This window comes from Monodon monoceros, unplaced genomic scaffold (genome assembly GCF_005190385.1).
Source record: "Monodon monoceros isolate NGI ecotype Baffin Bay Population unplaced genomic scaffold, NGI_Narwhal_1 Super_Scaffold_15, whole genome shotgun sequence".
NCBI classification, from domain to species: Eukaryota; Metazoa; Chordata; class Mammalia; order Artiodactyla; family Monodontidae; genus Monodon; species Monodon monoceros.
Genome location: NW_021703771.1, coordinates 86037245 through 86062682, shown reverse-complemented (window position 1 = coordinate 86062682; position 25438 = coordinate 86037245). Strand labels below are relative to the sequence as shown.

General features: G+C 49.5%; 1 protein-coding gene across 10 annotated transcripts in view; it reads left to right on the top strand.

Annotated features, from left to right (window-relative positions):
- RPS6KA2 (ribosomal protein S6 kinase A2) overlaps positions 1–25438 on the top strand; it is a 382062-nt gene that overhangs the window by 296296 nt on the left and 60328 nt on the right. For 9 of the 10 annotated variants that reach the window (XR_003793712.1, XR_003793713.1, XM_029223883.1 and 6 more), the window contains 4 exons: positions 4920–5001; positions 17301–17381; positions 19842–19921; positions 22688–22794. Coding sequence is in view for 8 of the 10 variants with exons in the window: in XM_029223883.1 (XP_029079716.1) it covers positions 4920–5001; positions 17301–17381; positions 19842–19921; positions 22688–22794 (350 nt within the window). In the remaining 2 variants the exon portion in view is untranslated. Of the gene's footprint in view, positions 1–4919; positions 5002–7876; positions 7904–17300; positions 17382–19841; positions 19922–22687; positions 22795–25438 lie in introns of those variants that run through there. The other variant, XM_029223888.1, reaches the window with a different exon arrangement.

Below are 25438 nucleotides of genomic sequence, written 5' to 3'. Positions count from 1 at the left end.
TAGAATTTTTCATTTCCTTTCTTTTTCACCTTCAAATTAAAATGAAAACTGATTTCTCTCAGGAAATGAGAAATAGTTGTCTCTTTATATAGGGCCACATCCACAAACAGCACGATGTCAATACATCTTTCACGAGGATAAGTGAATTATTCCAGGGCAGTGCTAATATCTCTACGTCCTTGGTGTAACTGTTAGAAATTATACAGACTTACGATTTCTAGAACATGAGGGCCTGAGGTAAACCATGAAGCCAACCTTTCCTAGAGTTTAAGCAGAACAGAGTCCTGGCTTTTTAAAGTAACTATTTTTGTATGTGTGGTATGTGGACGTTCACCAAACTTCCCCAGTCTTCATAGGACTTTGTGCCAAGATGAAATCCAGCGCATGTCGATTTCATGTAGGATTAACAGTTCGTTAGTGATGTTCTAGATAACCTCTTACAGACCACGAAAATTTGATTGTGAAACCTCTCTTTTGCCATTCTTAAAAGGTAGAATGTTTTTTTATTTTATTTTTTCTTTTCTGCACAATGTGGTATGGAACATGTGTTTATACTAATGTATCTACAGACATGTTTGTTTGAACCATATGAAATTACCAGTGTTCAAAGTGTTGTGGCCTCCAAAAATGGCTATTTCATATGGTTTATAAGGCATTTATGAAAGTAGGGAAATGAAGATTTCAGGCTCTCAGGGTAAAAAGCTGTTACTAAAACATAGTGACATAGTAACACCTATTTATGTGGTAATGGACTGTCTTCCCATTAATGAGAAATGTTGGAAAAAGATGAAGCGGCATAAGTCTTTCTCTAAGAACCATGACGTGGAAATAGGGACGAGCAAGGTGCCCCATGCTCCCTTTCAGAGCCGCTGCCCACGAGTTGTTTCTTGAGGACACGCGGGACCAGTGCAGCTGTATCACCTCTTTCCCCAGTGATGGAGATGGGGACCCACCTCGCAGGCGGGGCCCAGGGTTGCTGGGTGGGCACTGGCTGATACCCCGGCCTATTGCAGGACCCTGATTTCACCGAGCGCCCTCCCGCCAGGGTGTCTGGAAGCAGCAGAGATGGAAAATGCCTTCTGAGCTCAAGGAAAATGGATCTGAGCCTGTCCGTTCAAAACTCGGCTGAACAAAAGCTACGTTGACGACACCCTGCTCAGAGATCTGGGCATTAAAAATGAAAGGAGAAAAGACTTTTTCCGATTCCCTGCAAAGTTTGAATTTCAATTTTGATTAAAAAAAAAAAAAATTCTTTGGGAAACCAGTGAAATCCTGGTGTTGGGCGGAATCCCCTTGGAATGATAAGCTTCGTAACACTCCACACTTTTCCTTCCCAGCCATCATTGTATGAGGCATAAAAAAGTAAAGTTTAAAAGATTAATATCTTCTGGTATTAATAAATAAAGAGATAAATTAAGAGATTAAAAGTAAGTGAAGAGAAATCAAAGGAAGAGGCAGTGGCAACGCCTATAGATGTTTAACCTCCATTAACTACTGACTCACGAGCTCAACCACTGCCTGTGTGTTGGGCCTGGTCACCGGATCAGGACCGTCGCGGACACTGGAGGTGAGGTTCAGGGTTCCCGGTGGACGAGGCTGCTGTGCCGACCCAACAGGGCTCTGGAAAGCTCCACCCAGACATCCCCTGTGAACGGTGGGCACTAGAGAACCACGATGACAAATCTTATGTGTCCACACAGCAGTATTTGTTACGAATGTTTTATAAAAGCCAAACTAACAACAAGAGGGGGAAATCCATATGTCCTACTGCCCATATTATTTTATTCTTCATCTCTAAATGGAAATCACATGTCCTTATGCAGGAGTATCTTCCTTTTGCTCTCGGTAAGAGAGAAGAAGGGCACGACTACATGTTTGCATCCTGGAGGAAGCTCCTGTTACACAGACGTCTCTTGCAGAGACTCCAGAGAGTAGGGAGCTGGCGTGAACCTGGGCTCCGGGCTCACGTTCGCCCCCCACCGGGTCCCTGTGTTCTTTGTCTCACCCCTTCAGTGACTGCAGCTGTTGGAGACGCGGAAATGGATAAAATGCCACTAAGACCTCCTCGCTCGTGCCTGCTGCTGGCCGCACGCTGCTGCTGGGAATCGCCCAAGTGACTGTCCTCCGTCCGCACCCTTCACTCCCCTTCGTCAGCCCCCGCTCTCCCCTTGTGCAGCCGGAAGATCGTTGCTGGAAAGGAGCAGCGCTCAACCCCAAGGGGGGCCCGGCTTAGGCTTAGGGTCTGTCACAGGGATGTTTGAGGCTGGCGGCCTCAGGATTGTCCCCAGACAGGACCACACAAGGGGCGGTGTGCACTGCCATCCCCACGCTCCACCCTGCAGAGCCCAGGGAGCCAAGTAGCCCGTTTGCCGAAGGAATTTGCTGGGAATAATGGGGACAGTTTCCGGCCATTAGTAATTTGGTCAGACCATGATTATTTCAGTGATGGCCGGAGAGCAGGGGGTCGGTAGTGCTTGGGACCAGAGGAAGACAGCCTATCCTTAACGGCCAAGCAGGCGGTGGGAAGGCAGTGAAACACTCTGAGGAATGGGGCAGAGGGTGTCCGAGTGTTAAAATGCGTGGCGCTGCCCAGATGTTCCCCGAGACCTTCAAGGAAGGTGGAAACAAAGCCTTTGCCCCCTCCCTGGTTCGTCACCCGCCCCTCGGTCTCCCCAGGCAGATAAGGACCGGATTGTGATACCGCGTTCTGAGGTGGGATCAAACCCCAATGAGAAACGTCCTTGCTCCCCCGTGACTATCTGTAAATGTCTTCCTCTGGGGGGAAGTTTGGTACCCTGGCGTCCTCTGGAAGCGCACAGCCGCCATCCACTTGGGTTGTGCGCTGGGAGGACACTGCAGACCAGTTGCCAGGCTCATGTGTTGAGGGGACGCTGCAGACCAGTTGCCAGGCTCGTGTGTTGAGGGGACGCTGCAGACCAGTTGCCAGGTTCCAGTTCTGAGACAGAGTTGAAACTCTCGCTCAGAGAATGAGGTAGTGATTTGGCTGATCGCGGTAATACATGGAGACTAGGGCAGCTTCGGGTGACACGGCATCTGTCGCCACATGTGCTCACGGAAGGGCTTTGCAGAGTCTCGGCTGAGCTTCTGAAGAAGCAGCTCTAAAAATAAAACGCGGGAGCACATGGAAAGTCCCCTGGGTTAAGTGTTAGAGATTCGGCAGCTGTCTTTGCTGAAATTGTCCAGTCGTTCGGGAACTTATCTCACTGCGTTAGAATGTGTTCCTGGATCACGTTAGGATGGAGAGGCGAGAGGCACGGGATGCCTCGGACGGGAGGGCTCTCCCCAGGCAGACAGAGACAAGCTCTTCACTCGTATTAAGTCCACTTTTAAGTCAATTGTTACCGTATTTTTGTTGTTTCTCTCGAAATGCGCTTGTCTCCTGTTGGGTGCTCTGCTTGCTGTAGGGCGTTTCTTGCAGGACCTGGCGTGTGGCAGGGGCCTAACAAATATTGGTAGTGTGGAGGTTTTTTTCCTGTTCTTTTGAAAATCAAAGTAGAACTCCTTTTTAAAACAGATGAATATAGATAGCCATTATTATCCATCATCTCATTTTTATTAATAAAACCTGAGTTGCAGTAAAAGAAAACAGGTTCATGAGAAGCGATCCATGCAAGATTTGCATCCTTGAAACTAAACCATCATGGTCAGATGCCATGTGAGCACGGCCTTCCGTGTGGACTTGAGTGGACAGTCTTCCCTACTTCTGAATCCATGCATGTACCTCATATACATATTCATGTGTGGGTTCCTATGGACCCCCCTTATATTGTGGGGAAGAGGCAGAGAAAGGAGTGAAAAGGGGGACAGAGAAGACCGACTCTGGGTATTCCCTGAACGCACATCCTGCATATACCTGCCCTCATTTTTCTCCGTTGTCCCTTCGTTTTGAAAGAGGGAGTTTACTCTTGTCACTAGCGTTCCCATGATGAATGCCTCGTCTTGGGGTAATGAGTCGTCTTCACTGCAGTACGGTGGGTAGATCACTCTGTCCTACAGCCCCTGTGGGTTTGAACGCGATCCGTGGCGACTGCACACGGTGAAGCTCCAAGCACACATGCGGGCAGCACCTTTGCTTTCTGGACACACATGTCGTCTGCACCCACGTCTCTGTCATGATAGCAGATTTTTGCATCTATTGGTAAATACTGTTAGGAAAAGCAAATACTGTTGTTTCATCTGCGTGGAAGGTGTTCTGTTCGTAACGGATACCCCAGGTTGGTTGGTTTGTTTTTGACTAATTTTGTTCAACAACTATGAATGGGACTTTTAAGCTCAGCCTCTCAACAATTGTCTTTTCCTCCACGATACACGTCACAATGTATCCCAGCAGATGTGTCCACGTGAGATTATGTGAGAGCCATTTAGAAACCAACTCCGACTATAAACTTAAGCTACTCAAAGCTGAAATTTGGGTGAAGAAAGATCAAAATAAGAGAGCCTAGCTCATCTTGAGAGCCAGAGTGTCCTGTGTGGTTGGCAGTGACTCTCAGGGTGGCCTTCGCCTTGGGGATTTACAGGGCATATTTACAATAAACCAAATGACCTCCCTGAAAACTTCTGAATAGTGTTTGTTTTTCTAAACAACTGGTCTTTTTTTCAAAGGAGGGTGCTATTTCCTCTGATATAAAATGTTTCGTAGAAAGTGAGTGGTGCCGAAAACAAATGTGATTCTTCATACGAACACGTAACACGGCTCCTCACAGGGTTGTAATAAATTAGATGAACTTTTCCTGACATCCCAGATGTTGGGGAAGATTTTACATTTAGGTTTTTCCTACAGTGTATTTATTTTATTGGAGTTTCCTAAACTCCCTGTGTATCCCCGTGTCAAATCAAATAAGGAAAATGAATTTACAGTCATATCAACTGCAGGTGTTCTGTGTTCTCTTTCTCACCAGGTGTTCCTGGTGAGGAAGGTCAAGGGGTCGGATGCTGGGCAGCTCTACGCAATGAAGGTTCTGAAGAAGGCCACCTTGAAAGGTGAGAGGTCACAGAGGGGGAGACACGTAACTGTGGTTTAGCTTCTGCTTGTTATTGGGGGAAATAGACATTCCGTTTAGTGTTGCATGATTTCTGTATGTCGACACGTTACTCTCTGATTGATAATACACAATACAAGCATGCTCCTGAGTATTTAACGGAGCCCTGCACAATTTCCACGATCTTCAGAGGGAAGGCCATATTGTGTAAATACCATCCTCCACATATGCTCTGCTGTAACGTACCATTTGGGGAAAAGAGCACTGAGGAGGAAAGCAAAAGAGGTTGTTTTGGCTGTATTGGGCAACAAATCAGCCTAAATTCATCCTTCAGACTGGATTGCTCAGTTTTAAACAAAATGTGATTCACGGCTGTATTATTTCCCTTTCTTCCCCCGGACTGGGTTTTAGAAATTCAGTCCAACACCTGATTCCCTGCTTCTATACTCCTCCCCTCCAGAAAAGTGTACACACATAACTCAGGTCAAGGTAAGCTATTATCTAAAATCTCTATTCTAAGCTCAGCGTCATTTAGCCAGCAGTACGTACAGCTGAGCACCAACTACGGCAGCTCTGACCACCTCCTGTTCACCCACTGGTGAGGGAGGGACCCGTGTCCTAAATAGTGCTAGAGGCTGGGCACACAACACCTGGCCTGGGCAGGTGAGATGACAGAGTTTATCAGCCACCTGTACTCATCACTGGGGGAGGAGGGCACTGCACAGCATGCTGGGCCACGAAGGGCTGCACGGGAGCAGAGTGGGTTGCAGGGACTGTGAGATTCAGGCTTTGTAGTAACAAGAGGGTGGGGTGGCCCCTGGTTCCAGGGAAGATGTGATGGGCTTGTTTGAATAGTTCTGTGGGCTGGCAGGGAACTGAACATGTTAGGTTAAAGACCAGATGGGGTACAGCTGGTCTGGCTTATAGGGAACCAGCAGGGTGGGGACCCTTTCCTGCTAGATGGGGGGCATATCTGTCAAGGGCAGGGGAACTCATGGTTAAGCCTTTGGGGCCCATGAAACTCAGAGATGTCAAGGCAGCTCTTGAATTTTTAGATCCTATATCACAGTGTCCTCAGCACCTACATGCAGGGGACAGCACAAAAATATGTCATTCTCTGCCTTCAAGTCACTTACTGTCTAGCTGGTAAATAAGATCTATTTTGAACCACATAGAACCAATAATATAGACCAGTAAATGCATAGACCAAATATATATAGACCTAAACATTTTAGATACAAAGGAAGAAAGAGCTCTTCCACATGAGGCCATTCAAAAAGGATTTAGAGGGCTTCCCTGGTGGCGCAGTGTTTGAGAGTCTGCCTGCCGATGCAGGGGACACAGGTTCGTGCCCCGGTCTGGGAAGATCCCACATGCCGCGGAGCGGCTGGGCCCATGAGCCATGGCCGCTGAGCCTGCACGTCCGGAACCTGTGCTCCGTCCGCGACGGGAGAGGCCACAACAGTGAGAGGCCCGCGTACCGCAAAAAAAAAAAAAAAAAAGGATCTAGAAGGTGAGCAAGACAATTCTTAAAGGATGGGTAAATATTTCTATAGAAAACAGCAATCAAGTTGACATTGTCAGCACAACCCATGAAAGAAAATTAAAAAACTGCCCACTTTGGCCAGACTGGAGCCTACATCAGAATCACCTATGTGTGTTTGGGGAAAGTTGTTAAAAATAGATCCCAAGGCCCCACTTCTGGCCTACTGGATTGTAATCTCTTGGGGCAGAGCCTAGAATTTGAGGTTTCTAACAAACTGTCCCAGTAATTCTTCTGTACACAAAAGTTTTGGGTTCTATGATACAGTTTTGGTTTTATAGTTTATTGTTGACACTGGAGTTTTAAATTCAACAACATAATTTAAACCGTGCTATTTATAGTGAACGTTTTTTTATTGTAGCTATAATAATATTTCTAAAATTGTTTGTCGATTGATCGTGGCCAAATAGTCCAAGATCCTCATAATAATATAATTTTAAAGAATTGTTCGTTAAAAGATGTATAGGAAACAAAGCAGGTTTTGACTTTCTATCCCCAACTTTGAATAAAATAATCTCTTCACTAAACAGTAGTTCCATAGCAATAGAAAATCAAATTAAACATGTTAGTTCAAGATCATCGGACTGTCTAAAAAAGTGAACAGCTTCTCTGGCACTGCCTCAAAAGTTAAATAGAGTTACCACATGACGCAACTATTCTAGCCTAGGTATAACCAAGAGAAGCGAAAACATACATCTACACAAAAACTTGTACATGAATGTTCATAGCAGCACTAGCTAATTCACAGTAGCCAAAAAGTGGAAAACCCCCAAATATCCATGAACTCATGGATAAAGTATGGTACATGCATACAGCGGAATATTATTTGGCAATAAAAAGAAATGAAATATTGATGCATGCCACAGCCTGGAGAAGCCTTGAAAACATTATGCTGGGTAAAAAGAAGCCAGTCCCAAAGTCTCCCATATTGTAGGACTCCATTTATGTGAAAATCCAGAAGAGGAGAATCCACAGAGACGGAAAGTAGATGAGTGGCTGCCGGGGCCTGGGGCGTTAGGGAGATGGGGTGGCTTAATGACTATGGGGTTTCTTTTGGGGGTGATGAAAATGTTTTCTAATTGACTGTGGTGATGGTTGCACAACTCTGAATATTCCAAAAACCATCAAATTGTGCACGTTGGGTGGATTGAGTGGTACGTGAATTATATCTCGGGAAAGCTGTTATTTTTAAAATGAACAGCTGGTACATAACATGGCCATTTGCTAAAACCCACTCTTTCATCCTCAAAGCATGGAGGTTTACTCTCTCAGACACAGAGCGGGCAGCTCCCTGTGGTTGAAGATGAGGCAGGTCGAAGCAGAAGCCATGTCAGCTCATCCTCTGACCAGATTGTTCCTGGTGAGATCCCCCGCCCATCTCACCTTCCATCAGCACATCTGATAACCTCACCAGCACGTGCTCAGTGCCCTTAAATTGTCCCCTTTCTCCTCAAGTTGTAACTGTTCCTTCTTTCCCATCAAATACCATCTCACCCTCCTGCCCCCAAAGGAGGAAGAGGGAGAAGTGGGAGAGAAATTGGAACCGTGGGGGAACTTGTGTGTTCACCCTGCTCTGGAGGCGTGAGAGAGAGCCAGGAGCTGGGCCGGCGCTGCCCTTGTTCAGCCCGTCCATCGGCCTCAGCCTTGACCTCTTAGCGCGTGTGCAAACACTCATCTCGGTGATCTCAGCTTCCACGGGAACGCAAGTCTCCACGGTTGTTTATGATCCGATCCAGTGTCCTTGAGAAAGTGCTCCTGATACAAGGTTACATGGATTAGGCGGGATATAAAACTGTGTTACAGAACGATAGTGATGTTGTTAAATGCACGCATGCCTCCACTTGTACAGGTGTGTACGAATATTGAATATATGTCATGCATGTAGGAAATATGCCAAAACGAAAACACTCATAGGATTATTGGGAGCTTTTATTTTCTTCTCTGCGTTCTATATTTCAACTTTTCAACAAACATAGAACATGTTTGACTTTGTATAATATAGTTTTTTGTGTAGTATTCCAGAACAATACACTTGACTGTGTAAAATCATTTTTACATTGTGAGAATGAGCCACATAAGCGTAAAACTTAGAAGCGTGAAGTCAGAAAAGTTTCCCACTTCCGAGTGCTCCTTTAAAAGCCAGCTTTTGAACCAAACGTTATTTTGTATCATCTACTATTTTAGCTTTTCAAAATGGTCCATCACTAAAGAACAGATTTTTTTCCCCAGAAGTGCAATCAGAACTTATTTCCCTAAGAGAAGATATAGAAGATTTACAAAACAGTCCTTTGTGTGAGGTGGTGCTTGGACCCACGATAGGAGGACCAAGGACGCCCAGCACGGAGGCCAGGTCTCTGAGCCACCGAGGGGCCTTCTGAGCTTTCTAGACCTTCTTTTCTCCTCCCTTGTGAACGAAGCCAGTTGTTTAGATTTGTTTTGGCTCCAACACCTCTGCATTCTGTTAGCCTGAGAGATTCGAATATTCGTAAGCCATTCTCCATCCTCAGAGCATCACCAGTTTGCAGGCTCATTAGTGAATCAGAAGAACGGGTTAGAAAAGAAATGTGGGTGAGAGCGGTGCCCTTCAGGAGCGCAGACCAGGAACTTCAATAGTGAAATTATTTTGAAAAGGGGAAAACGGAGAGGGGGGCAGAGGACCCACGGCAATGACTGCAAACCTCCGGATGGTTTCTCAGAAACGCGATGGCTCTCCCGTGTACAGAAGGGAGCGTCGTCGTCATTTGGATTCCAAATAACTTGGCAAACGGATAATAGTCTCTGACAGCTCTGCTTCTCCTTTAAATGGGTTTGGAGGGGTCAGGTGCCTGCCCCCGCCTTTCTTTAAAGAGGTGGCACGCCATTTCTAAGGGAAATGTCAACGGCTGAAGCAGCTGACTGTGTGACGAGCAGGCAGGCGTGAGCCACCCCCAGCCGAACCCGCAGCCCCCCTCGCAAGCATGGATGGCGCTGCTTGTGCCCCCGTCGCTTAAGGACCCTTTCAAAGTGTTCAGTGTCTCTGATTGACAAAGTTTCTGTATTCGTGACTCAACACTGAATTATCGCAGGTGACAGTTCTACGTACGGAATTCCAAACATAATGAATTCCAAAGGGTGACGCCCCACTTTGTGTTGTAGAGGAATTTGGTTTAAAAGATTGTCAGCGTGGGGCTTCCCTGGTGGCGCAGTAGTTGGGAGTCCGCCTGCCGATGCAGGGGACACGGGTTCGTGCCCCGGTCCAGGAAGATCCCACATGCCGCGGAGCGGCTGGGCCCGTGAGCCATGGCCCCTGGGCCTGCGCGTCCGGAGCCTGTGCTCCGCAACGGGAGAGGCCACAACAGTGAGAGGCCCGCGTACCGCAAAAAACAAAACAAAACAAAACAAAAAAGACTGTCAGCGTATTCCCAAGCATGAGACCACAAGTGAAGCAAGCCTGATCTCCATATGCCCCATTTAGTGAGCTGGCAAAACGTTAATAAGGTGGCTCCCAGCCTGGGCCACAAGCTGGAATGGCCTGCAGGACTTTTACAAAATGCTGGGGTCACTTCAGGTCAACTCCTCGAATCCCTGGTCTGGATGTGGTCTGGGCATGAGTATCCGGGTGTCTCTAGGGTACTGCCAGCAAGAGGACCCTGATGCAGTGGCTGGGAGCACAGACACTGGACTCTGGGACCCCATCCGGCTTAGACTCCACTGGCTGTGTCACCTTGGGGAACCTCTCCTGGCCTCTGTTTCCTCCTACTTAAATGAGATGATGTCAGTAATAGTATCTACCTCACAGCATTGTTGATGTGAGGATTAAATCCATCAATGCACGTGAGGTGCTGCTGGCACAAGGTTCACCGTCAGCTGTATTCATTTCTGGTCGTTTTCTCCATGAAAACTGGCACTGGAGGTGTGTTAGGAGTCTTCTGGTCTAGGTTTGGCTTAGGTCTGATTAAGTGGGGGGCAGGGGGGGCGGCGAGGATGAGGGTTGAGCGTTAATTGTCGTCTGGTTAGAAAGACTTAACGTCTCTGTTCAGCCCTGGTTCCTCCCGCTACGTGAAGAGCCTGTGATCGTGTTAGTTACCAAGGATGCCTGGTACCTGCTGGGGACCACAAACTTCACCCCAGGATGGCTCCTTGTGTAGAATTCCGTTTCAGTGAGGATTGAAACACCGCTCCACGATGTGGAGAGAGCTTCTATGTGAAATATGTCTTTGCAATGACTTCATCTGTGTTCTCATGCCTAACTAATTTTTCAGCCGTTTTCCTTATAAGTCAACTTTCTAAGCCCAAAGGTAATACATGCTCCTTTCTTTGAAGGAAAGAAGTTGTGTCCTGTTGATTCTAAAGGAAGAAAATATTATTCTGGCAAAATCTCTTTGTTTAGTAAGTAACTAATAGACCGTTATGGTCACTTCACGGGTGTTTCTGGCCAGCTGTGTGTGGGTTACTGCCAGAGCCTGGCTGGGAGAGAAGACGGAAATGGTCCCGAACGGTGCTTTCTGAGCCTGTCGGATTGTCCTTTGGAGCCCAGTTTCTGTCACTCCTCTATCCTTTCTTTCAGTAGAGCTCTGATTCCATCACTCGAATGTCAGCAGATACAGGAGGGAATGCGGGAGTGTGCGGGGTGACCAGGACAGAAATGCATGGATTACATTCACGCTGATGACAACATTTTGAAATAGCCCCTGGTCAGAGTCAGCCTGGTTGGTTTCAAACCTCAGAATGTGGTTTCCGACACCATTTTATTTCCTCTTCTCTTACACCAAGATGCTTTGTTTGAAAAACACTGACTTAGAAACTAAGCTTCAATCGGTGCCTTAGTTTGAGCAGCTGTTGTTTTCACGCTGACGCATTTATGTCGTTTGACTCACGTTGGGATGATCACAGATTCCTGGAGGCGGGGGGAGGTAAGACAAATCCCAAGCACACGTTTTAAGTGCCCTTATCCTCATTTTACAAATGAGGAAACTGAGTCACAATGCAGTGAAGCCGCACACTCAGAATCACATGATTTGGAGGTGGCGGGGTCTCTATCCCGTGTTCCTCCCCTCCCAGGAGGGGGGCACCTGGGACCAGCCGTGCCCCCCACCCCCAGGGCATCATTTCCTCATCAGGAAGCCTCATCCATCTGTCCCTGGGATATTTACTATTCAGGGGAGCTGTTTTCCCAGTAGATGATCTAAGACAAAAAGTAACATGTAAACATCATCCTTAAGTAATAGCTCTCCGGTTTGTTGTAATACACCGGCTGTGTGCCTTGGCATCCTTTATGTGTTCATTGCTACCAGAATTGCATTTCTTACACTGTAGAGAAAAAGTAGGAAATAGATTTTTTTTTCACTACTTGCATCTTTATTGCCTGTAAATATGAAAGCATAATGGGCTGAAGATTTACCCACAGAAGGATTCTCTGGTAAAGAAGTTAGTTAAGTAACCATGTCAGTCTTGGGGTTTTTTTTTTTGCGGTACGCGGGCCTCTCACTGTTGCGGCCTCTCCCATTGCGGAGCACAGGCTCCGGACGCACAGGCTCAGCGGCCATGGCTCACGGGCCCAGCCGCTCCGCGGTATGTGGGATCTTCCCAGACCGGGGCATGAACCCGTGTCCCCTGCATCGGCAGGCGGACTCTCAACCACTGCGCCACCAGGGAAGCCCCAGTCTTGGTTTAAATAATCTAGTGTAGCAACAAATCTTGTGCCTGATATGATCATCAGTGTGGCTAACGTTTTAATTTTCATCATTCATGGTTTTCTTCCTTTTTTCTCTGAAGTGATGAGCAGTACAAAGTTTTGGCCACCAAATGTTTAGCAACACAACTTCCCACGGGAGGCCCCTCTTTGCTATGAATTAGACCTTTGAAGGTTCAAAGATATTGTGTGAAGGTGGATTTTTATCCTGCATCCAGGAGACCGCTTGGGATATAACTGCAGACCCGGCAGGTTTTTGTGGACAGAGGCAGGAGGCAGTAAGTGTGGTCACTCAGCCGGGCAGAGCCTGAGTTCTTCACCAGCCTGGTGTCTGGCTCCAGTTAAAAGGCTCAGGCCTCCCCCTGACCGCGGCCGCCTGCAGATGCACGGCTGCGTGCAGCGCGTGCGGTCCCACGCCCTGCGGTCCCTGAGGGATGTCGCAGCCCCGTCCACAGCGACCCAGGGCTTTTCTAAGGTGTACCTCCTACCTGGCCATCTCTCATCTTCACCGTGACCGATAGGACTTGTTTTTATCTTACACTTCATTTTCTTTTCAAATACAGTCTCTATATAGTAGAATATAATGTAACGTAATGTAACATGATATGACATGATATATAATGTAGCGTAAAAGTAATGTGTATTGATGGAGGTCATTTAAAAACAGGCAAATACAGGCAATGATGTCCAACTCTAACGAGAGGATTTTGGTCCCAGCCTCGTTGCAGGTGGAGCTCTCCTAAGTAAATCCGTCCTCCAAAGTAGGTTAATTATTCTTACCAGGGATTCTTATGCAGCTCGCAGTTGCCACGTACTTCAAGATCAGTTTCATGAGCATTCCCCGACTGGCTCTAGGAGATCGTATGGACCATTTTTCCGAGAGTTGTGGTGACTCGCAGAGGGTGGGGATGCAGGAACTCCCAGGAGGCCTCAAGGCTCAAATCCGCTCAGGGCGCCAAGCTGTCGGCTGGCTGGCAAAAGGCACCTGTGTGCATTGTGGTTTGTCACTTGCCAGAGACTTCAAAGGGCTACAGATGTTGAGACCTTTTGTTAGGGCACAAGGGGCATTAGCCAACTTTTTAACTCCACAAGTCCAGAACAGGCCACGTGGTTGAGGAAAGAAAATCAGCAGGGTAGCATGTCCTGCACCTTCGGTTCCACAGGAGCACCTGGGAGCAGGTGCCCCTGAAGTTGTCTGATGGAGAGGGAGGCGTGGAAGCCTTGGGGACGTGGGCCCGATCCGAAAAATGTATGTGGGGGGGTTCCAGAAAGCAGCTCTGGTTTTGTGTTGTGTGTCACGTCCAGCAGGGTAATCCCACAGTGGGCGTCATCCTCTACTTTCCTGGGAAGGAAACTGTGCCCTTCAGGTAGGACAAATTTACAGGCACTCCCGCCTTCATGTCAGCCCCAGGGGCAGCCCCGGGCCCGGAAGGCTGAAGGACACGGGAAGGTCACAGCCGGCACCTGGAGCTGCAGGTTACCGTGCAGAGCAAAGCAACCGTGGAAAGCACTTCACTCTAATCCTTCACGTCGCGGGTCAGCCACAAGTACAGGGTTGATGTGAAGTATAACAGATTTTAATTTATCACCGATGTCTGCAGTTTATTAGTGAATCTCAGAGTAGTCTAGGACATCTGGGTTTTTCCATCTATACGGTCAAGCCCCGCTCGATTCCAGACTCACATGTCTCATGCCAGAGAGTAAAGATCATGGGGAGGAGCTTGTGTTGGGAACGTGTCCTGATGGAGCCGCACAGATGCTGCCATAAAACCTTCTCTCTGGTGTAGCTGCAGTCGTGTTCAATAACAGACCCTCTTATTTTTACCGATACCAGAAACTACTTTTTTAAAGGATGAGTAGATGAAATGTGTTTTAGTTAAGAAGCATATCAAAACTTCTTAAAACGACACCAAAAAAAGCCACCCAGAGACACCGACCTCTCCTCGGGTCTTGCCCAGCGACCCCATCACACACCCGGTGTCTCGCCTCCCTCCAGAGGGGTGGACGCGGTCATGGCTGCGTCCCCAGCGGAGGAGCTGCTGCCCTCCCGGGGCCCCTGAAGGTGGCACCCATGGAGACTTCCCCGGGCCCCTGGCCCCCGCTCCCCCGGGCACACAGCCCTCGGGAGGCTCCCCTCTTCCTTCTTCACACTGTGGCCCCCAGACTCCCACTTGCTGGGGGCAGCTCTGCGTCCTGTGTGCCGGCACTCGGCCCTTCCAGCGTCTCAGGGCGATTTGGGGCCACTGCAGTCATAGGGGTCTGTATCGGACCGGGCACAACCAAGCATCAGAGCAGAAAGAAAGATGAGGGACAAGCCCTTGCCTCTTATCATGCAGTGAAGCCGACTCCACGTACTAGGCAGCAAAGTGACCCCAGCGCAGGCGTGGCCTGGGCTGTGGGACCAGCACCGTCGTGCTCACACGCTACCCGTTGTTCTCGTCGTGACCCCGTGAGGCAGGTGCCATCTTCACCCCAGATTACAGAGGAGGAAGCTGAACGGAGCCACCCGTGCACTGGGAGAGACGGGGCCCGGCTGTGTGTGCTCCAGGCCGCGGGCCCCAGGCTCTCAGCCACAGACCTCCCGGGAAGGTGAGCAGCCAGGGCGCCAAAGCAGAGGTGGACCCCAGGGATCCTGAGCTCCTGAGTGTGAGAGAGGAAACCAGTCATGGAGCAAAACGCAGGAGACTGTCCTGGGGCCCAGGAACAGGAAGGACTTCTGTTCTCTTTAGTTGTGATAAAATATGCATAATAGGATATCCATCATTTTAAGCATTTGTAAGTGGTGTTAGTAAATACATTTGCGACGTTGTGTGACCATCGCCGCTGTCTCTACCCCAGACTTACTCATCACCCCAGCAGAAGCTCTGTCCCCATTAAACGCTTCCCCACTGCCCTCCTCCAGCCCCTGGCACCTACCCTTCTGCTTTCTGTCTCTATGAGTTTGACTTCTCCAGGGGCCTCATATAAGTAGAATTATATGGTATTCGTCCTTTTCTGTCTGGCTTACTGTGCTTGTGTAGTGTTTCTAAGGTTTAGCCCTGCTGTAGTGCGTGTCAGGATTTTATTTTTAGGGCTGAGTGATAGTTCATTACACGGACAAACTCCCATTTGCTTACTCAGGTGTCCATCAGTGGACCCTTGGGTTGCTGCCATATTTTTGCTGTTGTGAATAATACTGCTGTGAACGTGGGTGTCCAGTATCTGTTGGAATTCCTGTTTTCAGTTCTTTGGGGAATGGAATTGCTGGGTCATATGGTATTTCTGTGTTTAACTTTGTGAGGAGCTGCCAGACTGTTTTCCACAGTGGCTGCACCATTTTACGTTCCCACCAGCTTCACATCCTCACTCATGCTTGTTATTTTCCTTTTTTTGTGGGTTTTTTTATTATTATAGCCATCCTTTGGGAAGGACTTTTTTTTTTTTTTTTTTTTTGCGGTACGCGGGCCTCTCACTGCTGTGGCCTCTCCCGTTGCGGAGCACAGCCTCCGGACGTGCAGGCTCAGCGGCCATGGCTCACGGGCCCAGCCGCTCCACGGCATGTGGGATCCTCCCGGACCGGGGCACGAACCCGTGTCCCCTGCATCGGCAGGCGGACTCTCAACCACGGCGCCACCAGGGAAGCCCATGGGAAGGACTTTTTAAATAAAACTTTAAAAGTACATAAGACCAAAGTATGAACAACTTAAATACCTGGTCCATACGGTGATATTCATCATACTTGTCACGCTTAGAAATATTTGAGGAAAGTTTCTGCCTTCACACACGCGGGGCCGTAGGACGTCACTCGGACGTTGCCCTGGGTGTACCAATTTGCTTGTGGAATCTTGGAGTTGTCCTTATTCTCAAGTGGTGATTTTGTTTGTTTTTTTGTTTATTTTTTCCTCAAAACGAATCCCATCTGTATTCCCAGATGGCTAAACTTTAGGCAATGTCAGCACTGAAAAGAATAATATTGTAATTGGTTATAACACACTCATTTTTTTAAAAATTCCATAATCCGTAGTTATCCTCAGGAAGAGGAAGAGAAGGGATTTTCCTCTTGATTTCTAGTCCCATCAGAAATGAGAACATTGCCATTTTGTAACCCTAAATGACTCAAGCGTCCTTGATCTGTATAAGCAAGGATCGTATACGTTAAGCTAACAGATGAAGGATTGTAAGGGAACCCACAGGTCATTCCATACCAAAATATCACCCCTCACGTTACTTGTTACTTACAAGGGGATGTACACATCTTTGCAGTGAGAGGCTGATGACTTGCCACCTTGACCCAGTGGAATTTAGCATCACTGAGCAAGGGTAACGCGGCACCCCTCCCCCCATCTGCTGCACCTTGAGGCCTGCAGCATCACCCGGGAGGTATTTTCGCCAAAAATGTTTCGCCTCAACCTTATAAAGCCTCCAGACCTAACCTCGGTTTATAATAAATATAGGAGTTAGAGCAACCAGTAAAGAAACAATCAGACACACGTAGGAACAATCTACAAGAAAACTGACCTGGACTTAACCAAAAAGCCCACAAAAAGCACAGGGGAAAAAAAAGATGCAGGACCATTGTATTCTAGAAGCAAAAGGAATAAGGAAATATAACAACCAGATCTAACGTGGGAACCTTGACCGAATCCGAGGTTGGAAAAAATAACAGCTATAAATGACACGGCAGGGCGGGCAGGATTGGAATGTGGACCAGCTATTAGATGATGTTGTGGAATGAGGTGAATGTTCTTCAGGGCGACAGTCGTGTTAGGGTTATGTAAGAGATTACCCTGTTCTTAGGGAATGCTGCATGTAAATGCACCTTGGCGTTGAATGTCACAGCGTGGACAATTTATTGTCAGATTTGTGGCTAAAATGCGTGCATGTGTGTGGAAAGAGAGGGAGATAGAGAGGGGGAGAGAAAATGTATGGAAATGTAGGGAGCTGTTGAGTCTAGGTGGAGGGCTCAGGGGTGGTCATTCAACCTACTCTTTCAACTTTTGTGTACGTTTGAAAAGCTTGTAACAAAAAGTCGGGGGAAATTATTTATATCTGATGTCTTGTGTTTCACATCCTGCCTTTGAAAGCCTTCGATTTTTCTGTCTTGCAGTTCGGGACCGAGTCAGATCGAAGATGGAGAGAGACATTTTGGCAGAAGTGAATCACCCCTTCATCGTAAAGCTTCATTACGGTAAAGGGAGGAAAAACAATTCCCTACTGTTGAGAGGACCTAGACCAACCCTCCCCCAGATCAGAGGAAATCGGTGTAGATTCCTTGTCTCAGGCTCCGGCCCTGTCTGGGGTGGAGCTTTCTCCCCCCGGGTTCCTGAGCCTCAGATTCTCCTTCTCTGGGGGAGGAAGATGCCCTGTTTTCATCTCGAAAAACCGAATCTGAGGGAGCGAGAGGTTACCCTTAATTAAATCATCATCATGGAGAAAGTGGTTTTAAAAAAAGGTCTCGACCTAGATGGGGTGAATCTATGACATATTTTTGTGTTGTTTCAGAGTAGGGTGCCTATGGCCCCATAGTTTCTTTAAACCAGAGTGGTAACATCTCCTGCGCTCTAAGTAAAGACGATATTTTAGGCATTTGAAAGACGGTAGCGCTTTGAGCCTCAGAACTGCCCTTCAAGGTAGGCTATTGTTTCCAGTTTTCAGAAGAGAAAACTGAGACTCAGACGGAATCATTCTGATTTCTGAGGCCACGTATCTGCGACGCCACACAAGGCTTCTTCATTTGCTTTCTGCCGTTTTATCTCCTCGGAGAAGCAATAAGTGAAACCTTCAAATTAAAAATAATGAGATGGTGGCTCCAGAGTCATGGCAGACTGCATTACAGCTTTGTGCCCTAATTGAGTAATTAATGTGGGCGAAGCGCTGGGCAGAACAAGGACAAATCCCGTACCTTGTTGGTACAGGGGCTCGGGGGTGGGCAGAGTTGTAGGAGACTGTCCGTGACTTTTACCGACGTCGGGAGTGAAGGCATGAACACACGCAAAGCCAGGAGGACAGGGCTCTTTGCTTGTGAACTTCTGATATTCCTAAGAAGACAGTTTAGAAAGTCCTGTTTGGAAAGCCCATGGCCTCTCCTTTCAGAAATAATAAGAGCCAACATGGATGTGACCTTGCGGGCAGCCACGTGGTGACCGGATCCCTCGGGCCACGGGCAGGTGCCCTTAGATCCCAACGGTGGCGGCAGGCTGACCCCCCTTTATCACATGGCCGCCTCAGCGCTGCTGATTCGCTGGTGTCAGATCCGATCCAGGTGTCGTTTCGGTTGGTTTCCCAGGTGTTTTTCTGAAGAAGTTGAGAACTGGGATCTTGCAGAGATTTTTAAAGGCATCTTCCACGTTACCTCTGTGATTGATCAAAAGATACCTGTCGGGCTTCCCTGGTGGCGCAGTGGTTGAGAGTCCGCCTGCCGATGCAGGGGACGCGGGTTCGTGCCCCCGTCCGGGAAGATCCCACATGCCGCGGAGCGGCTGGGCCCGTGAGCCATGGCCGCTGAGCCTGCGCGTCCGGAGCCTGTGCTCCGCAACGGGAGAGGCCACAACAGTGAGAGGCCCGCGTACCGGAAAAAAAAAAAAAAAAGATACCTGTCCTCTATCTGCCCGTCAAGCCCTAGGACAGAGCATTCATCCACGCTGCAGTTTACACAACTCTGACAAAGGGGTTTCTAGTTAGAGGCTTTATGTTTCTAAAACCCCAACATTTATAATGCTTCTGGCATTGACTTTTAGAAAATGAAAAGTTCCCAAGTGTGTGGGGATGTCAGCACCCCTTCCAGCCATACTTCCTTTGTGTGTAGAACAGATGCCACGTGCCAGACCAGCGGGAACATTGAACTGACCATCCAGTAGCCACGGTGGTTAGTTTCTCTTGAGCCTCACGCGCATGCACCGTCCCCCACTTTGACCAAGGCGTGCCCTTGCTAGTGGCGGGCGGGGGCTGAACCGCGAATTCCATGCCCATAACTGTGGCCCTCAGGGACCAAACTGAGAGCACATGAGCGCTGCTGCCACCAGGTACAGGTAGCTGGGCCGACCCGTCCCCAGCGCAGCCGTAAAAGAAGGAGCAGATGGTGGATATCCTTGAGCCCTGAGTTGTACCAAACACAACTCCATAGGAAGGGGAGGGGACTCGTCCCAAACGCTCACGACGATCGCCCTGCTCCTTACCAGACACCTGCCAGCAAAGCCAAGTCTCTAAGAAGACACGGTTTTGCCCAAAGCCCCACGTCAGTAGTGGTGATGAGAACAAGTGGAACCTACACATACTTTTCTCCATGTGTCTTTCAGTCCCTTTGTGATTAAAAAAAAAGCAGGAAGAAGGAGAGAGGGAGGGAAGGAAGGAAGGAAGGAGGCGGGGAAGGGGTGGGGAGAGGAGGAGAAATGACCTCCAGACCATGAGTAAAAGTGAGAGACAGAACTCATCACCGTCCACTCCCTTCCCCAAGTCCTGCCCTCTCCGCTGTGCGGTCTCCAGCCCGGCCCCAGTCCTGTTTCTGAAATGACCCAGGGTTACAGGCTACGCAGTATTGTTTGAGCCAACGAGAGACGGGCTTTTTGCACTCAGAGCCTGGACCCAGGGGAATGATGTCCACCGCAGGGGACCGTGACGCCGAAAGGCTCTCAACTCTCTCCTTCCGCAGCCTTCCAGACGGAGGGAAAACTCTATCTGATTCTGGACTTCCTGCGTGGAGGAGACCTCTTCACCAGGCTCTCCAAAGAGGTACACGGAGTGCAGGCTGTGGGTTTCTGCCTAGAATTCGAGGAGAGCAGGGGGCGGGGTGTGTGTGTGTACGTGCGTGTGTGTGTGCAAGGGAATGTGTGAACGTGCGTGTACATGCACGCACGTGTGTGTGGTGGGTGGCGTGTGTAAGTGTGTGTGTGGTGTGTGTGTGTGTACGTATTTGGTGTGAGGGTATATGGTGTGTGGTGTGCGCGCGTGTTTTAAAGATGTCTCACGAGTCACACAGAGAAGAAATCTGTTGTCCTCGAAAGACCTTAAGAAAACGGACTCTTCCCAAGACCCCCGTGGAGCTCTAGAACCTTCCCTGTGTAGAGCAGATGGAAACTTGATTTATGTTACGTAGGGAAGACTTTATTTCACAACGTTTCACTTTCCACCGTAGGAAGACGCTATTAACACGCTGACCACACATCCTGGGAGGGGCGTCGGGAGTGTCTAATTAGGCTTCACCCGTGAGCGCTCCGTGCCCCCCAAGGCTTGTCCTTGACCCCCACTGCCTGACTTAGGAGCTTTCCGGGATGTCTTGCAGCGCAACGTGGAAGCTCTCTGCCCCCTGCTTCATGGGATGGAAAACCCAGCACCCTGCTCGAGGCAGTGATGATGCCAGGCTTTTAATCCTGTTGATTCTGTGCAGTTTCCTATATACAGAAGAGCATGAAGAAGGTGACAGTGTGTTGACACGCTGCTCAGAACAGGTTCCCGGCCCTTCTGACGCAACCTCACCCAGCACCGGGGTTCTTACTGGGCTGTACCGGGGGTTCGGGCTGGCCTCCCCCTTTCCTCACTGCCCACTTTTACAGCAGGAGATCCCTCCATCCTGTGTGAAACTCCGAAGTGCCGTCAGTCAAGGTGAAGCGGCAGTGGGCTCCCCGAGACCTCGGGCTGCTCTCTCCCTCTGTTTCCTGACGGTCCCTCGGGCAATGGCACAATTGATGTATTGGACTCTTGGCGATACGGGTTGAAAGCACAGGCTGAAGGATTCAGATCCAAGTTCTCCAAAACCCCTTTTGGATCAGGTCTCTGGTCCCTTAAACTGCCTCACAGCTGAGCTCACGTTTCCAAAGATGGCGAATCGTTGACCTCGGCCAGTTTCTCATCTGATGCCTATTGATTTGCTCCCTTCCCACCCCGGCCGAAGGAAGTCAGGCCACTGGGGGTTGGTCTGTCCAGAATCCAGTGTGACACACCCTGTTGTTGGGCTTCTTGACCAAAAAGGCAACACGCAGGGTACCCATAGGACCCTTTATTTCAGAGTAGAAGTGAAGTTGTCCAGCCTGGGCTCAAGAGGGTCTCAGTTCACAGAAACACAGGAAATGAATGATACCCTAACCCTAACCCTATGTAAAAAAGTACTTCCCTTCCATCCTCTTCACCGAGTCCACTAGACAACATCCTTGTGTGTGTCGGTCTCCGTACTGACTGCCTTCAAGAACTCACATCCATGGATGTTTCATTCCCATAGAGAAACCCTTTGTCATTTGCACTTGGAGGCCACGCAGATCTGTGCCCTAAGAGCAGCCAAGGAGAGTCATACGGCCGCCCCTGAGCACTAAGCTGTAGATGTGCCTGTGTGGTTATGGACAGAGATGGAGGAAGTCAGGCCAAAGAGAATTCGACAGCCAGCAGGATTTCCTACAGGGAAATCCTTCTCACAGGGAAGCCCACTGAGTATGCTAACCAATGTAGAAAAGAAATACTCAACCAGGAAAGGTGCTGGTCGAGTGTGGATGGCAGAACAGGAGATTCCAGAGGCCAGAGGGGCGACGAGGGTTGGTGGCACCCAAATGTCGTCCAGGACTTGGGGTGCACGTCCTCCCCACTGGGAGGCATCCCTTTTGTGAAATGGATGTGCTCCACCGTCATTAGCCTGATGTAGTCACTGTTCAATTCCCCAAATTGCCCTTATCCTGAGCTTTCCAGACAACCTTCTGATCATGTATTGACTTTTCACGCGTCTGCCTTCAGAGAGAATTCAGTCATGACATGGATTTCTAGTCTCTGTGACATTCATTTCTCATGGTGCGGGTAAAGAATGGTTTCTGATACCATCTGGCTTGCTGGTAAGGTGACTACCAAATTACATGCGGTTCTCACAACCGCAGGGACAGGGAAACAGTAGGAGACAATGACCTTGAGGTGTGCTGGGCGCCATGGCCTCGTGTGTGTTTTAGCTAGACCAGGGTCCCTCTCCCACCAACCTCTCCGGCAAGGGGCGCCCACCGATGCTCCACGGGCGGGTTGTATTTGGTGGGACTCGTCCCGCTTTGGGGAGATGGCAGTTCCTAGTTTGCATAAACCCAAGGGGGGAAGAGGTGAACTTGAAGGGAGGAGGGATGAAATTTGAGACAGATTTTCAGTAAATCCTTCAGGCCTGTTTGTACCAGACCTTCACAGTGTGGTTTAGTTTTTTGTATTAAAGTGTTACATTAGAAGCACACATATTGAAACATAAACCCAGAAATACACTCCAGAGCTGCATGGTTTGTGGGGCAAGAAAGGTCGGGGGAGGAAACTCTGCCCGGGTCTCCGCCCACAAGGCCGAGGGGCTTTGTGAGGAGTGCCCCCTCCCCTTCACTGGTCCTAAAACTTTGCTGAGAACTCATGTTTCCACTGTAGGAGTCGGAAGAGCCTTGTCTGGGGGCCGCGGTCTGCAGAGCGGAGCGGAGTCTTCGTGGGGCTGAGTGCCTCTGTCTTTAAAGCCAGCAGCCACAGAGCAGGCTGAAGTCTTGTTCTCTCTCCTGCCAGGTGATGTTCACGGAGGAGGATGTCAAGTTCTACCTGGCTGAGCTGGCCTTGGCTTTAGACCACCTGCACAGTCTGGGGATCATCTACAGAGACCTGAAGCCAGAAAAGTGAGTGAGGACAAGGCAGGGCAGGGCCCTCTTGCTGCCCACGTCGCCTTGTCCCTGTACTTAATTCCCCAGGGAGGGCATAGCCTGGGGACATTCCGGTGCTAGCACCCCACAGGCAGGGATTCCACCTGCCCGCCCCTGGAAAGGTGCCCAGACATAGCTGTGGCTTGTGCTGATTTGTATGGGATGGTCCCAGCCCATTCTCACCTGACCCTCGTAACACCCTCCAAGGGAGGCAGGGCCGGGCCTGCATCCCTGTGGTCCAGGGGAGGCTGGGCAGGTAGTGGAGGCTGGTCAGGTAGAGGAGGCTGGGCAGGTGGAGAGGCTGGGCAGGTAGAGGAGGCTGGGCAGGTAGGGAGGCTGGGCAGGTGGAGAGGCTGGGCAGGTAGAGGAGGCTGGTCAGGTAGAGGAGGCTGGGCAGGTAGGGGAGGCTGGGCAGGTGGAGAGGCTGGGCAGTTAGTGGAGGCTGGGCAGGTCGCGTAGGCTGGGCAGGTAGAGGAGGCTGGGCAGATGGGAAGGCTGGGAAGGTAGAGGAGACTGGGCAGTTAGAGGAGGCTGGGCAGGTAGGCAGCCCACCATTCCGCCTCCCACACCCCCTGCCCTCCCTCCTTAGGTGGGACCCATCCTGCACTGGGAATGTCTCACCCGCCACCCCCTCACTAGTGTGTGTCTTCTGTGCCGGTCTCTTGCCCATCTCCACCTCCACCTTGGGAAGCCCTTTCAGCTGTCTCGACAGGCCCACTTCTAGGTGACGAGTCAGATGAGTCTTTCGGAGTTTTTCTAAAAGACAGTGGCACCAGATTCCCAGCCCAAATTCCAATAAGATTTGTGTATCTTTGGCAATGACCATCTGTAATATTATTTCTAGGATATTTTGCTAATCCAGTCTAAACCTTTTTTTAATGTCCCTCCAGATAATAATGTTCTTACTTCAGGTTTTTTTCCTGCTGTTTTCTGTGTGGAGCTGCACAAACTAGGAGGATCCGCTTGAAAAGGAAGGGCCTCGAGGACGCTGCTTTAAGCGCATCTGGTTGACCTGACAGTGGTCCCTGCAGCGAAGTTGATGATTTTCTCCCTCTGGCCTGTGACGTGGTTGATAACGGCCCCCTGTCCCCCTATAGACTGAGGTCCATGCCTGTCCCTGGATATGTGGGGCCTGGTGGGACCCCAAGGCTTGGAGCACAAGGCAGCCCAGGCCCTGAGGGCACAGGAAGTAGATCCCAGCCCTTGTTCCTGGTCCCTTACTTCTTCACCTGCAGGGAACTGAGAAAAATGCAAACTCTGCTCTGAGAAGTGGCAGTCGTTTAAGGGAAACGCCTGGGTTTGCCTAGAGACCAGGAACATTGTGTATGTCCCTGATGCAAAGCGTTTTTGCCTGTGACCAGAGGGAAGTGCTCCCCACGCACGGCTTCAGCTTAACCACCAGCCGGGCACAGCATCACTGCCTGCACGCGTAAATGATGTTTAAATAACCGTGAAAGGCTCTCTCCTGAGTATCCCCATAAGAGCCACGTCCTGCAAACTCAGCATCGCCTTCGGAAAACAGGCGCTGAGGCCACTGTCACAGCCAGCTCTGCCGACCTGCTCCCCTCCTCTGTGAGCTCTGCACCATGAAGGCAGCACCCCGATTCTCCCTCTAGTTAAAGGTCAAAGGGATCTTTATAGTTAAAAATAGTAATATGTAATTGCAGGATTGAAGAGAAAGGATTTTGTTTCCATTAGAATTAGTAGGGAATTAATCCTGAAAGTTGCTCACTTCTGGGCAAAGATTAAGTATAACTGAAAAGCAAAGATAAGAACCTTCGCTTCTTTCATTATAAATTGTCATCTTAATTATACACTGTAACTTTTTCTTTCCCATTTCCATAAAATAGTAGGTATGATTTTTATTCCCATGGCAGCTTTTTAAAAATTGTGGTAAGATAAACATGACATAAAATTTACCACCTTGACTGTTTTCCAGTGCACAGTTCAGTCGTGTTAAGAGCATTCACACCATCTGTGCAATCGTCTCCACCATCCATCTTCCAGACTTCTTTCATCCTGCAAAACTGACACCCTGTCCCCATGAAACACTAACTCCCCACCGCCCTCCCTCTGCCCCGGCACCCTCCCTTCTGTTTTCTGTCTCTGTGGATCTCACCGCTCCAGGGACCGCACGTAAGGGGGGGGTCACACAGTATTTGTCCTTTTGTGGCTGGCTTATTGCCCTCGGCGTGGTGTCCTCGAGGTCCATCCATGTGGTAGCCTGTGTCAGAACTTCCTTCCTTTCCCACATGTGTTTAACGTACCACATATTAATCCTCACAGCCCACGTCCTGGTCTCTTTAGATCCAGGCTGGTGCCTCCCAGGAGCTGGTGGAACAGAGTTTAATTACAGTAAAGAAAGAAACAGGGCAAGCCAGGAGCCCCGGGGGCCTGTGGGCTGATGGGCTGGAGAAGGGCCTCGTGGAAGGCTCGCCTGCGTCCATCCCCTCAGACGCTCCCTCCACCCTCCCGTGGGCGTCAGCCTCGCTGTACTACAGAGAGCTGGGAGGAACAGGACAGCGCTCCCCGTGGGGCATCTGGACATTAGATGCCGGCATATTGAGAGCTTGGTCCAGGGCACCAGGAGGGACCCCGTGGGACCGGCTCCCACAACATG